General features: G+C 47.3%; 2 protein-coding genes across 2 annotated transcripts; both read right to left on the bottom strand.

Moving 5' to 3' along the window:
- Window positions 1-161: 161 nt before the first annotated feature.
- On the bottom strand, window positions 162-576 carry LOC147098349 (histone H2A type 2-C-like). Its single transcript, XM_085970007.1, has one exon. It carries the CDS (start codon window positions 574-576, stop codon window positions 187-189), a length of 390 nt encoding a protein of 129 aa, XP_085826133.1. The 3' UTR covers window positions 162-186.
- A 3,097-nt stretch (window positions 577-3,673) lies between these two features.
- On the bottom strand, window positions 3,674-4,098 carry LOC147098350 (histone H2B-like). The gene has a single exon (XM_085970008.1). It carries the CDS (start codon window positions 4,084-4,086, stop codon window positions 3,712-3,714), a length of 375 nt encoding a protein of 124 aa, XP_085826134.1. The 5' UTR covers window positions 4,087-4,098; the 3' UTR covers window positions 3,674-3,711.
- Window positions 4,099-17,653: the final 13,555 nt, after the last annotated feature.

A 17,653-nucleotide genomic window follows, 5' to 3' on the forward strand; every position in this document is an offset into this window, starting at 1 on the left:
TGAGTGGTGGATAGATAACTTAATCGACAAATCTGAGAATTTCAAAGTAGAATTTAAGACTTAACATGTTAATTTAGATCTGAGATAATTGCGACCCATGGAACAGAACAGTAACCAGCCCTTTCAAAGCTAATGTGGGTGGCTCTGAAAAGAGCCTTTGGGTTATTAGATTGAATCTTGTGCGCTTTACTTGCTCTTGGAGCTGGCAGTGCTGGTTGTCTTGGGCAGCAGCACCGCCTGGATATTAGGCAACACCCCGCCCTGAGCGATGGTCACCTTTCCCAGCAGCTTGTTGAGTTCCTCGTCGTTGCGGACGGCCAGCTGCAGGTGTCTGGGGATGATGCGGGTCTTCTTGTTGTCCCGGGCCGCGTTGCCGGCCAGCTCCAGGATTTCAGCGGTCAGATACTCGAGCACAGCAGCCATGTAGACCGGGGCTCCGGCACCCACACGCTTAGCATAGTTGCCCTTTCGCAGGTGCCTGTGAACACGGCCCACAGGGAACTGCAGTCCGGCCCGGGATGAGCGGGACTTGGCCTTGGCCCGAGCTTTACCGCCGGTTTTTCCTCTTCCAGACATTTCCACAATCGGCACATTCAGAAAAAGAATGAAAATCTCCTCCCACATCTGCCCGTGTTATACGTTCTGGAGGAATGCAGATAGCGAACTTGTGATTGGTCGTTCTGTGGTGAATTTCATTGATGCTTTCCGGTGACCAATCACAGTCTGCTTTTCCCGCCAATGAAAAGTGAGTGGAAATAACTTCTCAACAGTCAGACCGCCAACGATTTTTTAATTTCAAAAAGCCCGCCAATATTTTCCTAAGCGAGCGAATTAATTAATAAATTCACCATTAGCCAAAGATTTCCGAGCATTTTTTTCTTCCTTTTGTCTTATTCCATCTCTCCCTTGCAAATTCCAAGCTGTTACAATCAGGATTCAATTCGCGTTCAATTTGAAACTACAACGGGCGGGAATCAATTTCCATTGACTTTGAAACAGGACACATTCCAGCTCAATCTTTGTAAAAGTGAGGATTCACAGATTATCGATCGATCATTCGCACAGGCACTGCTGCGGGAGTGAAGCTAGATCTGGGAGTCCTTCTGTAAGAAGGGAAGAGGAACAGAGTGATCAAACTGACCCCGTTCTGTTTTCTAAAATAAATCCCATTCTGGGTTGTTACACTGCAGGAAGTCTCAATTAATACACGGATGAATCACAAATGGCATTAAAGCATTGGAAAGGTCTTGACAGAGAATAAAGTGACTGAAATCAGTGTCTCGTCCCTTAAACAAGCTTTTACTTCGTCGGCAGGCGCTGCAAATGAACGGGTCTAAGATCAAAGGGAAAGAGCGACCACGACCGTGTTTGTAGTTCTTATCAGCCGAGCACATAGGAAACGGCCTCCGCTGGCCGAGCTGGGGGAGCGGTGCTCGCAGGGGCCCTTCCCGTCCGTTTCAAAAGTGGGGGAGGGGGAGGCGTAGCTTGAATTTTAGCGCATGCTCAGACTTCTTTCTTATGACACTTAAATCAGCAAAAATGTGATTGTTTCACAAATCGCTTTTATCATTCATTAAATGGGCCACATGGAGACGCTGTTCATTATCATCCGAATTACTGATAAAACGAGTGTGTGACCCGGACACTGGAGTGGGAGTTCCTGAACAGGTTCACACATTCCGTCAGTTGAGATTTTATTTTCACCCACAGGGTGGTGGGGGTCTGGAACTGTTTTGCCTGAAAGGGTGGGAGAGGCAGAAACCCTCATCGCATTTTTAAAAAGTACTTGGATATGACCATAAGTGCCGTAAACTGCAAGGCTACGGACCAAGAGCTGTAAAGTGGGATTTGGCTGGATAGATTGTTTATGGCCGACAGACACGATGGGCCGAATGGCCTCCTTCTGTGCCGTAACTTTCTATAATATTATGCATCGTAGAGACAGAGAGCTAGAGTAGACACACTCACATACCAAACCCTAAGAAATACGCAACATGTCACATCCCAGAAAGTGACATATCGAGTAAAATCAACACCCACATAAATCCCAGACCAGAAACTGACAGGTACAGAAGTACCGCCACCGACAAGGATACGGCCGGCAGAGACGAATAGTCTCCTGTGCCGTAAATGTCTGCAATTCTATGAGTAAAGGATATTAGACCCATCGAGCTTATGCTGATTAAATCACCTCCACAACTAAATTTGATTTAGAATAAAATATAGATCTACAGCGATCACAATGTAAATCCACAATCTATCTCCGCTCCCAGGTCACTGCTCTCTCAGTAAAGTGGTGGGTGGCTCTTAAAAGAGCCTTTGTGTTGTGTTTGGTGGAAAGAGTCGAGATGTTCAGCCGCCGAATCCATAGAGAGTGCGGCCCTGCCGTTTCAGAGCGTAAACCACATCCATGGCAGTGACCGTCTTGCGCTTGGCGTGCTCAGTGTAGGTGACCGCATCCCTGATCACATTCTCCAGGAAAACCTTCAGCACCCCGCGGGTCTCCTCGTAGATCAGACCTGAGATCCGCTTGACACCCCCACGGCGAGCCAGGCGGCGGATGGCTGGTTTGGTGATGCCCTGGATGTTGTCACGGAGCACTTTACGGTGGCGCTTCGCTCCGCCTTTGCCCAGTCCTTTGCCTCCTTTACCTCGTCCAGTCATGATTGATTCTTCACTGAAATCGTCGCTGAATGAAAATTTCTTGCCGCATAACTTTACTTATGCAGCCTGAGCGGACCTGGCTGAGAAAGGCAGACTGTACGTGAGGCGGAAGTAAGGGGGGGGGGGGTGAAACAGAGAGAGGAGAGAGAGCGGCAAGAAAGAAGATAGATTCAGAGTGAGAGAAAGGGCTGTGAGCTTCCAGCAACCTCTCCACGTTGACGTTACAATCCCCTGTAAAATCTTCATAAAAACTAAATACACTTTCAGAGAAATCCTGATAATCAAGCATTTCTAGAAAAGCAATAAACGGAATATATAATTAAAAATCAATTAAGTGGGAACGCTGTACTTCAAATCGATTGCAGAATCATAGAATCGTTACATCACAGTAGGAGGCAATTCGGCCCATCGTGCCCGTGCCGGCTCTCTGCAAGAACACTTCAGCTAATCCCACTCCCCCGCCCTTTCCGTAGCCCTGCATTTTTTTCCCTACAGGTACTTATCCAATTCGCTGTTGAACGCGACGATTGAGTCTGCCTCCACCTCCCTCTCAGTCAGTTCATGCCAGACCCTGACCACTCGCTTTCCAGAAAAGCAATAGGCGGACAATATCATTAAAATTCATTAAAGGAGGCACTCTGCACTTCAAATCTATTACAGAATCATTACAGCACATTGACGGCCATTCGGCCCTTCTCAAATCCGAGTCTCATTCCAAAAACAAGCTTTTAATTCTTCGGCAGGCTCTGGAAATAACGTCTGAGTGCAAAGGGAAATAGCGACCGCGGATGGTGTTTGTAGTTTACTGAACAGGGAATTCAACAGAGACGCTAAGGTCGATCCGGTCAGTGAAACTGCTTATGAGAATACAAAATTAAAACTAAAGCTGGAAATTCAAACGTTCTCAAACACACTTGCTCAGGAAATAATTACAGTAAGTTGTTTCTAAAGGGAAATGCGTTTGTGTAGCTCTTTCAGAGAGATTGTGGGTGGCTCTTAAAAGAGCCGTTGTGTTTTGGGTTTGTTCTTTAAGGAAAGCGTGGAGTTTTACTTGGAGCTGGTGTATTTGGTCACGGCCTTTGTCCCTTCCGACACGGCATGCTTGGCCAGCTCCCCGGGCAGCAGCAGGCGCACGGCGGTCTGGATCTCCCGGGAGCTGATGGTGCGCCGCTTGTTGTAATGGGCCAGGCGGGAAGCCTCACTCGCGATGCGCTCGAAAATATCGTTCACAAACGAGTTCATGATGCCCATGGCCTTGGAGGAGATTCCGGTGTCGGGGTGAACCTGCTTCATCACTTTGTAGATATAGATGGAGTAACTCTCCTTCCTCGACTTTCTGCGCTTCTTCCCGCCCTTCGCTGCCGGTTTAGTGACGGTTTTCTTGGCGCCCTTCTTGGTAACTGTTTTCTTTTCATCAACCATTCCCAAACTCGATTTCAGACACAAAATGACACAATCCCGCTCCGGGCCCGGTTTAAATAGGCTGCCCCCACCGCCCTATGCTAATGAGGGATGGGTGATGGCAATGGTTGTGATTGGCTGCTGAAGAGTGATGTCATTTTCCATTGTTCTGCATCTCTGTGATTGGCTGCTTTATGTATCCAATCAAATTGAATCACTGCCACAAGCACGCCCCCTGCAGTCAGGAAGGTCATTGCAATCGCAAAGGAATTATCATCTTCCCATTCTCCATTTCCCAGACCATTAAAGAGGCCCCAAGCACATCTGCTGCACGGGTCTGCAATTTAAATGTCCAACCTGTGCTCTATATTCAAGCCTTGCGGGGTGGTCTGCGCCACTTTAGTTCAGTAATGCCAGTCCCTAGTACTGTGTGTGTGTGAATAGCTCTGTATCAGCCTCTGGTTATTTATGTAACTGTTGGAATCTTTCTCAATCTCAGTCTCTGTTACATAGAACATAAGAACATAAGAAATAGGAGCAGGAGTATGCCAATCGGCCCCTCGAGCCTGCTACACCACTCAATAAGATCATGGCTGATCTGATCCTAACCTCAAATCTTCTATCACTCTGCATCCACCCGAACCCATGTGATCTCCCAGGAGAGGCGAAAAACCAGATAAAGACCCAATGGCCAATTTGGGAGAAAAAAATCTGGGAAATTCCTCTCCGACCCATCTAGGCGATCGAAATTCTTCCAGGAGATCACTCTGTCCCTATATTTTCTACAGTACTTACCTTCTGTAAAGGCGATCTCCACCCCAGCCAGGAACAGGAATAAAACCATCTCCTGAAATCTAACAGAATTAGAACACAGTAGGAGCAGAACAAGGCTACACGGCCCCTGGGCCCGCTCCACTGCCCACAGGGCCATGACCATTCCGAACCCAGACTCATGTCCAATTTCCTGCCCGCTCCCCGTAACCCTTAATTCCCTTTACTTCTAGGAAACTATCTATTTCTGTTTTAAATTTATTTAATGATGTAGCTTCCACAGCTTTCTGGGGCAGCAAATTCCACAAACCTACCACCCTCTGAGTGAAGAAGTTTCTCCTCATCTCAGTTTTGAATGAGCAGCCCCTTATTTTAAGATTATGCCCCCTAGTTCTAGTTTCATCCATCATTGGGAACATCCTCACCGCATCCACCCGATCAAGCCCCTTCACAATCTTATATGTTTCAATAAGATCGCCTCTCATTCTTCTGAACTCCAATGAGTAGAGTCCCAATCTACTCAACCTCTCTTCATATGACCACCCCCTCATCCCCGGGATTAACCGAGTGAACCTTCTTTGTACTGACTCGAGAGCAAGTATGTCTTTTCTTAAGTATGGACACCAAAACTGTATGCAGTATTCCAGGTGCGGCCTCACCAATACCTTGTACAACTGCAGCAATACCTCCCTGTTTTTATATTCCAACCCCCTAGCAATAAAAGCCAACATTCCATTGGCCTTCTTAATCACTTGCTGCACCTGCATACTAACTTTTTGAGTTTCGTGCACCAGGACCCCCAGATCCCTTTGTACTACAGTACTTTCCAGTTTCTTGCCATTAAGATAATAACTCGCTCTATGATTTTTCCTGCCAAAGTGCATAACCTCAGACTTTCCAGTATTGTATTCCATCAGCCAAATCTCTGCCCACTTACTTAGCCTGTCTATGTCCCTTTGCAGGTTTTTTATGTCCTCCTCACTCACTACTTTCCGTCCCATCTTTGTATCATCTGCAAACTTTGATATGTTACACTCGGTCCCCTCCTCCAAATCGTTAATATAGATTGTAAAGAGTTGGGGACCCAGCACTGACCCCTGCGGAACACCACTAGTTACTGGTTGCCAATCTGAGAACGAACCATTTATCCCAACTCTCTGCTTTCTGTTAGAGAGCCAATCCTCCACCCACACCAGAATATTACCCCCAATCCCGTGATTTTTTATCTTGAGCAATAATCTTTTGTGTGGCACCTTGTCAAATGCCTTTTGGAAGTCTAAATACACTACGTCCACTGGTTCCCCTTTATCCACCCTGTATGTTACTTCCTCAAAAAACTCAAGCAAATTTGTTAAACGTGACTTCCCCTTCATGAAACCATGCTGAGTTTGCCCTATTAAATTATGTTTATCCAAATGTCCCATTACTGTCTCCTTAATAATGGACTCTAACATTTTACCAACCACAGATGTTAGGCTAACAGGTCTATAGTTTCCAGCATTCTGCCTACTACCCTTTTTAAATAAGGGTGTTACATTTGCAGTTTTCCAATCTGCCGGGACCTTTGCTGAGTCCAGTGAGTTTTGGAAAATTATTACCAATGCATCCACAATCCCTACCGCTACTTCCCTCAAGACCCTGGGATGCAAGCCATCAGGTCCAGGGGATTTATCTGCCTTGAGTCCCATTATTTTACCAAGTACCACTTCCTTAGTGATTTTAATTGTATTTAGTTCCTCCCCCGCTAGAGCCCCCTGTTTGTCCAGTGTTGGGATATTCTTAGTGTCCTCTACTGTAAAGACTGATACAAAATAATTGTTCAGTGTTTTTGCCATCTCCATGTTTCCCACCATTAATTTCCCGGTCTCATCCTCTAAGGGACCAACATTTACTTTAGCCACCCTTTTCCTTTTTATATAACTATAGAAACTTTTACTGTCTGTTTTTATATTTTTTGCTAATTTACTTTCATAATCTATCTTCCCTTTCTTAATCAATCTTTTTGTTATTTTTTGCTGTCTTTTAAAGACTTCCCAATCTTCCATCCTCCCACTAGATTTGGCTACCTTATATGCCCTTGTTTTTAGTCGGATACTATCCTTAATTACTTTACTTAGCCACGGATGGCTATCTTTTCTTTTACACCCTTTTTTCCTCAGTGGAATATATTTTTTTTGGAAGTTGTAAAACAACTCCTTAAATGTACACCACTGGTCATGTACCGTCTTACCCTTTAATCTATATTCCCAGTCCACTCTAATTAATTCCGCTCTCATACCTTCATAGTCTCCTTTATTTAAGCTCAGCACGCTTGTTTGAGATCCAACCTTCTCACCCTCTAATTGAATATGGAACTCAACCATGTTATGGTCACTCATTCCAAGGGGATCCTTTACTAGGACATTTTTAATTAATCCTGTCTCATTACACAGGACCAAATCTAAGGTTGCTTGCCCCATGGTCGGTTCAGTTACATGCTGCTCAAGAAACCCATCCCTAATACACTCAATGAACTCTTCCTCAAGGCTGCTCTGCCCAATTTGATTTGTCCAGTTAATATGATAATTAAAATCCCCCATAATTATAGCTGTTCCCTTATTACAAGCCTCAACTATTTCCTGATTAATACTCCGTCCAACAGAGTTGCAACTGTTCGGAGGCCTATAGACTACACCCACTAGTGTTTTTTTCCCCTTATTATTCCTTACATGTGTCAGTGTGGGATTCCATCTGTATCCGTCAGACTCTGGTACCGTGTGTCAGTGTTGGGATTCATTCGGAATCTTTCATTCTCTGGTAGTGTACGTGTGTGTGATATTAATTCTGCATCTGCCTGTCACTGGGATGTGCGAGTCTGAGATTCATTCTGCATCTCTTAGTCATTGAGACGTGCGAGTCTGAGATTCATTCTGTAACTGTTAGTCTCTGGTAATGTACATTAGTGTCGAATTAGCTCTGAATCAGTCTGTCTCTCGTACTGTATTTCAGCGAAGGTTTCCGCATGAATATGCTACTCACTCGGTTTCTGAAAGTAGGATTCGTACTGCATCTATCGGTCTCTGGTACTTGGTGTTATTTTGAGATTCTTTCCATCTCTGCTAGTATCTGGTACTGTATGTGAGTGTGGGAGTGAACCTCTCTGCAAATTAATTGTACTGCCTGTGATTGTGTACTCATTCTGTATCTGCCAGGCCCTCTGATGCACTGTTTTACTGTGAGATTCATTCTGCACCAATCAGTATTTAATGTGGGTTTAACTTTGTCTCTATCATTTGCTGGTACTGTGTACGAGTGTGTATTACTTCTGGGTCTGTCACCGTCTAATACGCTGTTTCATTGTGAGATTAATTATCTTTCTCTGGCAATCTCTAATACTGTATGTGAGACTGAGATTTATTCTATATCTGTTAGTTCCTGCTATGGCATGTGAGTTCAGGATTTATTCTCTACCTTTCAGTCTCTGATACTGTATGTGTGAGTTAGACTAATTTTGTCTCTGTCACTATTTGGTACATTTTCAGAGTGTGAGATTCATTCTGTCATCTCTGATACTGCATGTGAGTGTCAGGTTAATTCTGTCTCTCACTGTCTGGTAATGTAAGTGAGTGTGAGATTAAATATGTGTATCTGACCATCTCTGATACAATATGTGAGCATGAGATTTATCTGTACCTGTCAGTCTCTGATAATCTGTGTCAGTGTGGATTGATTCTGTATTATTCAGTGTCAAATACTCTATGTGACAGTGAGGTACATTCTGTGTCTGTCAGTCTCTGGTATTATGTTTGAGAGTGAGATTCATTCTGTATCAGTCAGTCCTTAATACTCTGTATCAGACTGGGATTCATTTTGTCCCTATCATTTTCTGGTACTGTATATGAGTGTGGGATTCATTATGTGCCTGTCTGTCTCTGATTCTCTGAGTTAGTGTGTGATTCATTTTCTCTTTGTCAGTCTATGATTCTCTATGTGAGAGTTAGATTAATTCAGTATCTGTCAGTCTCTGGTGTTGTATGAATGTGTGGGATTAATTCTGTATATGTCACTCCTTGATACTGTGTGTGAGAGTTAAATTAATTTTGTATCTGTCAGTCTCTGGTACTGTTTTTGAGTGTGGGAGTCATACTGCAGCGCTCAGCACTAGGTCCCTTGCTTTTTGTGGTACATATCAACGATTTTGTCTTGAATATAGGGGGTTTGATTATGAAGTATGCAGTTGATACTAAAATCGACTGTGTGGTTGATACTGAAGAAGGAAGCTGTGGACTGCAGGAAGACATCAATAAATTGGTCAGGTGGGCAGAACAGTGGCAAATGGAATTCAATCCGGAGAAGTGTGAGGTAATGCATTTAGGGAGAGGTAAAAAGGAAAGGGAATACACATTAAATGGTAGGACACTGAGCAGTGTAGAGAAACAAAGGGACCTTGGAATGCATGTCTACAGATCCCTGACGGTAGCAGGCCAAGTATATAAGGTGGTTAAGAAGGCATAAGAAATGGTTGCCTTTATTAGCCGTGGCATAGAACACAAGAGCAGGGGGGTTATGCTTCAATTGTATAAAACACTAGTTAGGCCTCAGCTAGAGTACTGCGTGCAATTCTGGTCACCACATTACAGGAAAGATGTGATTGCACTACAGAGGGTACAGAGCAGATGTACAAGGATCTTGCCAGGAGTAGAGAATCTTAGCTATGTGGATAGACTGGATAGGCTTGGTCTGTTTTCCTTGGAACAGAGGACGTTGAGGGGAGTCCTTATTGAGGTGTGTAAAATTATGAGGTGCATAGATAAAGTGGATAGAAAGGACCTATTTCCCTTAGCAGTGGGGTCAAAAACCAGGGGCACAGATTTCAAGTATTTAGGGGAAGGTTTAGACGGGAATTGAGGGGAAATTTCTTCACCCAGAGGGTTATTGTGGTCTGGAACTCACTGCCTGAAAGGGTGGTAGAGGCAGGAAACCTAACCACATTTAAAAAGTACTTGGATGTGCAATTGGGATACTCTAACCTGCAGGGCTACGGACCAAGAGCTGGGAAGTGGGATTAGGTTGATAGCTCTTTGTTGGCCAGCGTGGACACAATGGGCCAAAATGGCCTCCTTCCGTGCTGTAAATTTCTATGATTCTATGTATGTGTCATTCTCTGATACTGTATGTATGAGTGGGATTTATGCTATATATGTTAGTCTCTTGTGGTCTGTGTGGTAAACCACTGTATTGTATATTGCCACCTCTGGGTGGCGCTGTGTATGGAGGCATGCCTCAGCTGACTCCACACACCACTGTGTGGGTTTCGTTCAGACTTGTTCAGTCACTCACGAAGAAGCATGGTCTCTTCTTAGCTAATAAAAGCCTTATTCATCTCTTCTTTCGACTCATCATCTCTTCTTCGACTCATCACCTTTTATGAAGTAATTGATAAGCGTATCAATTTTATTAGCTAAAAGTTAAATGGCGACACCTGAGGAGCAACAACAGCAACGGATACAGCAGACATTGCTGAGAGCCCTCAGACCACCACGCCTGGACCTCGACCCTCAAGATGTGGGTGCATCAGCCAAGTTTGAACACTGGCTGAGCTGCTTTGAATCCTTCCTCGCAATCTCACAGGTTACAGAGGAGGATCACAAACTGAAAATTTTGACCGCCCAGGTGAGCCATCAAGTATATATGCTAATCCGGGACTCTAATACGTACGTGGCGGCCCTCGAGCTACTAAAAGGGCAATATACGCGCCCAGTGAACACAATTTACGCCCGACACTTCTTGGGATCCCGCAGGCAGCAACCGGGAGAATCGGTAGGGGCATTTGCACGGGCGCTACTGGCACTCTGCAGAGACTGCGATTGTAAAGCGGTAACGGCTGTGGAGCACGCGCAGGGACTCGCCTGTGATGCCTTCGTCAGGGGCCTCCAGTCAGACCACACCCGGCAGAGACTGCTAGAAAGCAAGGAACCCGACCTGAAGACGGCCATTGCCCTTGCGCTCTCGTTAGAGGAGGCCCACCGAAACCTCGAGGCATACCCCCGTAACGGCGCCGAGACATGGCAATCGAAACCGTGGGACACGGGACCGCCGCCCCCGGCACCAACCGCTGCAGCGACCCAACCAAGACAGCAGCCTCCGGTAAGAACTGCTTCGATGCCCAGTAACCAGGCCCAAAAATGCTATTTCTGTGGCCAGTTAAAACATCCCAGAGCGCACTGCCCAGCTAAGACAGCTACCTGCTCGGGCTGCGGGAAGAAAGGCCATTACGCTAACGCCTGCAAGGGGAAGCCAGCCAGCAGCGCAGCGTGCGGGCCGTGGGAGCAGCCATCTTATCCGCCATTTTGTGTACCCCCGGCCGCATGGCATCCGCCGCCATCGTATCCAACGCACTCAACCGCCATTTCGTCACCGGAACCGACCACCGTCTCGGCGGATGACTATAGTGACTCACTAAGCCACATACTGGCCTCCGTGACACTGGATCAAGGCCACCCTCACCATCTATCCAGCTCCATGATGGATATCGCGGTAAACGGCCGCGCCACCAGTTGCCTGATCGACAGCGGGAGCACAGAGAGTTTCGTCCACCCCGACACGGTACGTAGCCACTCCCTCACGATTCTGCCAACGCACCATCGCATTTCTATGGCGTCCAAGTCCCAGTCAATGGACATCAGCGGCTACTGTGTGGTGACCCTGTCAGTAGGGGGCACTGAATATCAAAAATTTAAACTGCTAGTCCTGCCCCGTCTTTGCGCTGCCGTCCTGCTAGGGTTGGATTTTCAGTGCCACCTTAAGAGTGTCACACTAGCATACGGTAGACCCCTCCCCCCACTCACAGTCTGCAACCAACAACTTTTAAATCGCCCGCTGCAAACCACCTGCAGCCTTTCCACATTAAAAGTCCACCCCCTCCCCTGTTCGCTAACCTCACCCGCGACTGTAAACCCATCGCTACCAAAAGCAGGCGGTACAGTGCCGGGGACAGAGCTTTTATCAGCTCTGAGGTGGAGCGGCTCTTGAAGGAGGGCATTATCGAAGGTAGCACTAGCCCCTGGCGAGCCCAGGTTGTAGTCGTTAAAACCACTGCAAAACGCCGCATGGTAATCGACTACAGCCAAACCATAAACCGGTACACCCAGCTGGACGCGTACCCCCTCCCTCGCATATCTGATATGGTCAATCAGATTGCGCAATACAAAGTATTCTCCACCATCGACCTTAAGTCAGCGTACCACCAGCTGCCCATCCGCCATGAGGACCGCCAGTATACTGCCTTCGAGGCAAACGGCCGCCTCTACCACTTCCTTAGGGTCCCCTTCGGCGTCATCAACGGGGTTTCGGTCTTCCAAAGGGAGATGGACCGAATGGTTGACCAGAACGCGCTGCGGGCAACCTTCCCCTATTTGGATAACGTCACCATCTGCGGCCACGACCAGCAGGACCACGACGTTAATCTAGCAAATTTCCTCCGTACGGCCCGACGGCTGAACCTAACGTACAATAAGGAAAAATGTATGTTTCACACCAAGCGCCTGGCCATCCTCGGCTGCGTGGTGGAGAACGGAGTCATCGGGCCCGACCCCGACAGAATGCGCCCCCTAATGGAGCTACCCCTTCCCCACTGCCAAAAAGCACTGAAGAGATGCCTGGGGTTTTTCTCCTACTACGCCCAGTGGGTGCCCCTCTATGCAGACAAAGCCAGGCCCCTCATCAAAGCCACCTCCTTCCCCCTGACACCAGAGGCGTGTGCAGCCTTCACTCTTATCAAGAACGATATCGCGAAGGCCGCAATGCACGCGGTGGATGAGTCCATCCCCTTCCAAGTGGAGCGCGATGCCTCCGACTTCGCCCTAGCCGCAACCCTTAACCAGGCGGGCAGACCCGTGGCCTTTTTCTCAAGGACCCTCCAGGGCCCCGAGACGAGACACTCCTCCGTCGAAAAGGAGGCCCAGGCTATTGTAGAAGCGGTGCGTCACTGGAGGCATTACCTGGCCGGGAAATGATTTACCCTGCTCACTGACCAGCGTTCAGTAGCTTTTATGTTTAATAATAAGCAGAGGGGTAAAATCAAGAACGACAAGATCTTGCGGTGGAGAATCGAACTCTTCACCTACAATTATGATATCTTGTATCGGCCAGGGAAACTCAATGAGCCCCCAGATGCCCTATCACGTGGTACATGCGCCAACGCGCAGAGTGATAGGCTGCAGTCCCTCCACAATGACCTCTGCCACCCGGGGGTCACCAGGTTTTTCCATTTTATCAAATCCCGTAACCTGCCCTACTCCATCGAGGAGGTCAGGACCATGACCAAGAGCTGCCAAATCTGCGCCGAGTGCAAACCGCACTTCTATAGGCCGGACAGAGCAAGCCTGATCAAGGCCACCCGCCCCTTCGAACGCCTGAGCGTCGATTTTAAAGGGCCCCTCCCCTCCGCTGACCGCAATGTTTACTTCCTCAACATAGTTGATGAGTACTCCCGTTTCCCCTTTGCCATCCCTTGCCCAGACATGACCAGTACCACGGTCATCAAGTGTCTGAATGACATCTTTGCTCTGTTCGGGTTCCCCAGCTATATACATAGCGACAGGGGCTCATCGTTCATGAGCGACGAACTTCGGCAGTACCTGCTAACAAGAGGTATCGCCACGAGCAGGACCACCAGTTACAACCCCCGGGGGAACGGCCAGGTGGAAAGGGAGAACGCGACGGTTTGGAAGGCAGTCCTCTTAGCACTAAAATCTAAGGGCCTTCCGACCTCCCGCTGGCAGGAGGTCCTCCCTGCAGCGCTTCACTCCATTCGGTCACTGCTTTGTACTGCCACTAATGCGACCCCTCATGAGAAAATGTTCGTTTTCCCCCGGAAGTCTACATCGGGAACCTCGCTACCGGCATGGTTGACTTCTCCTGGGCCCGTCCTACTGCGGAGGCACGTGAGGACGCATAAAACGGACCCCCTGGTCGAGCGGGTGCACCTCCTACACGCCAACCCCCAGTATGCCTGGGTGACATACCCAGACGGGCGGGAGGACACAGTCTCCATACGAGATCTCGCACCCTCGGGTACCCCTGAATTACCACCGTTATCCCCCTTACCACCGTTATCCCCCTTACCACTGTTATCCCCCACCACCCCTCCCAACCCAACCCCTGCAGACGGCATGCCAAAGCCCCAGGAATCTTCGCCAACCACCCAGACACCAGACCCGACGTCGGATGCTGCAACACCACCGCCGCCACCACGACGATCAAGACGTCAGACAAGGCCTCCTGATAGACTTAACTTGTAGTACCCTTCACCCCGCCGGACTTCACATTAAACAAGGGGTGAATGTGGTAAACCACTGTATTGTATATTGCCACCTCTGGGTGGCGCTGTGTATGGAGGCATGCCTCAGCTGACTCCACCCACCACTGTGTGGGTTTCGTTCAGACTTGTTCAGTCACTCACGAAGAAGCATGGTCTCTTCTTAGCTAATAAAAGCCTTATTCATCTCTTCTTTCGACTCATCATCTCTTCTTCGACTCATCACCTTTTATGAAGTAATTGATAAGCGTATCAGTCTGTCTTGGAATTAGATTAATTCTGTGTCTTTCAGTCTCTAGTACTTTGTGTGAGAGTGAGAATAATTCTGTATATCTGTCTCTGAAACTCTTGTCATTGTGTGATTGATTCTGTATTTGTCAGTGTCTAGTACTGTATGTGACAGTGAGGCACATTCTCTGTTAGCCTCTGGATTTTGTGTGAGAGTGAGATTCATTCTGTAGCAATCAGTCTTTAATAATCGGTGTCAGTAAGGGATTCATTGTGTCTCTCTCACTTTCTGGTTCTGCATGTGTGTGTGGGATTCATTCTGATTCTGTCACCCTCCGATTCTTTGTGTCAGTGTTTGAATCAACCTATACCTGTCAGTCCCTGGTACGTGAGTGTGGGTTTCACCCTGTGCCTGTCAGTTTCTGCTGTGTGAATTTTAGGTTTTACTCTACAAGTCAGTCTCTGTTATGTGAGTGTGGGTTTTATTCTGCATCTTTTAATTTCCGTTCTGTGAGAATGGATTTTACTCAGTTTCTGTCAGTCTCTGGTTTGTGAATGTGGGTTTTAGTCTGTCTGTCTGACTATGATATTTGAATGCATTTTTTATTCTCTATCTAGCATTGTCTGAAATGTGATTCTGGGTTTTCTGCTAAAACTGTCTGTTTCTGATTTGTGATTGTGAGTTTTACTGCATCAATCAGTCTCTGGTTTGTGAATGTGGGTTCTAATCTGTACCCATCGATATCTGGTAAGCTGGTACTGGTTTTATTCAGTACCAGTCAGTTTCTGATACATGAGTGTGGGTTTTCCTTTCTACCTGTCAATTTCCACACTGGAAGAAAGGGTTCACTCTGAATCTGAAAGTTTCTGGTTCGTGAGTGTGGGTTTTCGTCTTTATCTGTCAGTCTCTGATATGTGAGTGTCTTTTTCACTATCTTCTTTTTCTGCGATGCAAAGGTGTGCTTTTTTATGTACCTGTCAGCTTCTGGTTTGTGAGTGTGTGTTTCTTCTGTATCAGTCAGTCACAGGTGAGTGAGTGTGAGATTATTCTGTCTCTGTCAGTTTATGGTATCAGAGTGTGTGTTTTTCTTTGTACCTGTCAGTGTCTCATTCGTGAGAATCAGATTTATTCTGTACATTTTGGTTTCTTGTATGTGCCAGTGGGTTCTATTATGTACTTTTTAGTTTTTGTTGTATGTGTGGACTTAAATCAGTACCTGTTAGTTTCTGGGATGTGAGTGTGAGTTTTACTCTGTCTGTTAGTCTCTGGTATGTGAATGTGGGACCTACTTTGTATCTCAGTCTTTGGTGTATGAGTGAGCACTTTATTCTGTATCTGTCTGTCTCTGGGATGTGAGTGTGGGTTTTACTCTGTAAATGTTATACTCTGGGATGTGTGTGGGGGTTTTACTCTGTATATGCCATAATCTGGGATGTATGTGGGGGTTTTACTCTGTATCTGTCATACTCTGGGATGTGTGTGCAGTTTTTACTCTGTATATGTTAGTCTTTGGTGTGTGTGTGTGAGTTTTAATCTATACCTGTCACTTTCTGCTTCAGAGTGCCAGGTTTTAATCTTTAATTGTCAGTTTCTGGCATGGAAGCGTGCATGGTCATTCTGTGCCTGACAGTCTCTGGTGTGTGAGAATGGATTTAATCTGTATCTGTGAGGTTTGAGGAGCTGTATGGCCTGCTCCTGTTTCTAATTTTTATATCTCTGGGATGTGAGTGTAGGTTTTTGACTGTAATATTCAGTTTCTGCCACGTGTATGTGTGTTTTATTCTTTACCTCATTGTCTCTGGGATGTGAGTGTGGGTTTTTCTTTGTACCAGTCAGAGTATGGTATGTATATATGGGCTTTGGTATGTGAATGTTGGTTTACTTCTGTCAATATTCAGAGGGATTTGAGTGTCCTTTTACACGAAACGCAGAATGTTGTCATGTAGGTAAAATAATCAATTAGGAAGGTAACGTATGTTAGCATTTATTGCAAAGGGGTTGCAGTAAAGCGTAAGTATGTGTTGCTGCAAATATATAGGCCTTTGGTTATACCATAACTGGAGTACTTTGCACATTTTGGACTCCTTATCTAAGGCAGGATATACATGCTTTACAGGGGGTGCATCAACTGTTCAAGTGATTGATTCCTGGGATGAGAGGGCTGTCCTATGAGGAGAGATTGAGTATAATGGGCCGATATTCTCTGGAGTTTAGAAGAATGAGAGGTGATTTCATCGAAAAATTTCAAATTCTTAGCAGGCTTGACAGGGGTAGATGCTGCAAGGCTGTTTCCCCTGGCAGGAGAGTCTAGAACTAGGGTTCATAGTCTCACGATAAGGCGTCGGAAAATTAGGACTGGTTGATGATAAATGTATCCACTCAGAGTGTCGTGAATCTTTGGAATTCTCTACTGCATGGGGCTGTGGATGCTCAGTCGATGAGTGTATTCAAGACTGAGATCATAGATTTTTGGGCACTAAGTGAATCAAGGGATATAGGGATAGGGTGTGATATTGGAGTTGTGGTCGAAGTTCAGCCATGATCTTATTGAATGTCAGAGCAGGCTTGAGGGGCTTTATAATCTACAAGCTGGAGTGCCCGGCAGCGCTGAGGGTTTTTTGAGGGCATGTTGTTATGAAAAAAGTAGAGGAGAGAGACGGGGGGAGGAGAGAGGGGGGGAGGAGAGAGATGAGGGGGAGGAGAGAGGGTGGAGGAGAGAGGGTGCGAGGAGAGAGAGGGGGAGAGAAGGGGGAAGAGGGGGGAGAAAGAGGTGGGGGATGGGGGAGGGGGGGAGGAGAGGGGGGAGAGGGGGAGAGGTGGAGGGGGGATGGGGGAGGGGGAGCGTGGCGGAGGGGAGAGGGGGAGGGAAGGGGGGAGGAGAGGGGGAGGAGAGAGGGTGGAGGTGAGATAGGAGAGAGGAGGGGAGGAGAGAAGAGAGGGGGAGGGGGGTGGAGAGAGGGGGAGGAGAGAGGGGGAGGAGAGAGTGGGGGAGGAGAGAGGGGGGAGGGTGGTAGAGAGAGATGGGGGGAGGGTTGTGGGAGGAGAGAGAGGGGGGTGGGAGGAGAGAGAGGGGGTGGTGGGAGGAGAGAGGGAGAGGCCTTGGTGGCCTGGAGCCCCCGTGGTAGCGACGCCACCGTTGACCTGCGCGGTTTCGGTCGGGCTCTCAGGCCACACGGTTGACGTTGAGAGAGGCCCAGGCCCAGTTGCCAGGGTAACCCTCCTCCCCCCCCCAACCTGAGCGGCTACAGGCTGTGAAAGAGGCCCGGGCCCGGTTGCTGGGGAAAACTTTC

Source organism: Somniosus microcephalus, chromosome 29 (assembly GCF_052327205.1).
Source record: "Somniosus microcephalus isolate GS21.2 chromosome 29, FLI_Smic_1.0, whole genome shotgun sequence".
Lineage (NCBI taxonomy): Eukaryota > Metazoa > Chordata > Chondrichthyes > Squaliformes > Somniosidae > Somniosus > Somniosus microcephalus.

What these genes read in the sequence shown, in the direction of transcription:
- LOC147098350 (XM_085970008.1), bottom strand. Translation starts at nt 4,086, where the DNA reads ATGGTTGATGAAAAGAAAACAGTTACCAAGAAGGGCGCCAAGAAAACC.
- LOC147098349 (XM_085970007.1), bottom strand. Translation starts at nt 576, where the DNA reads ATGTCTGGAAGAGGAAAAACCGGCGGTAAAGCTCGGGCCAAGGCCAAG.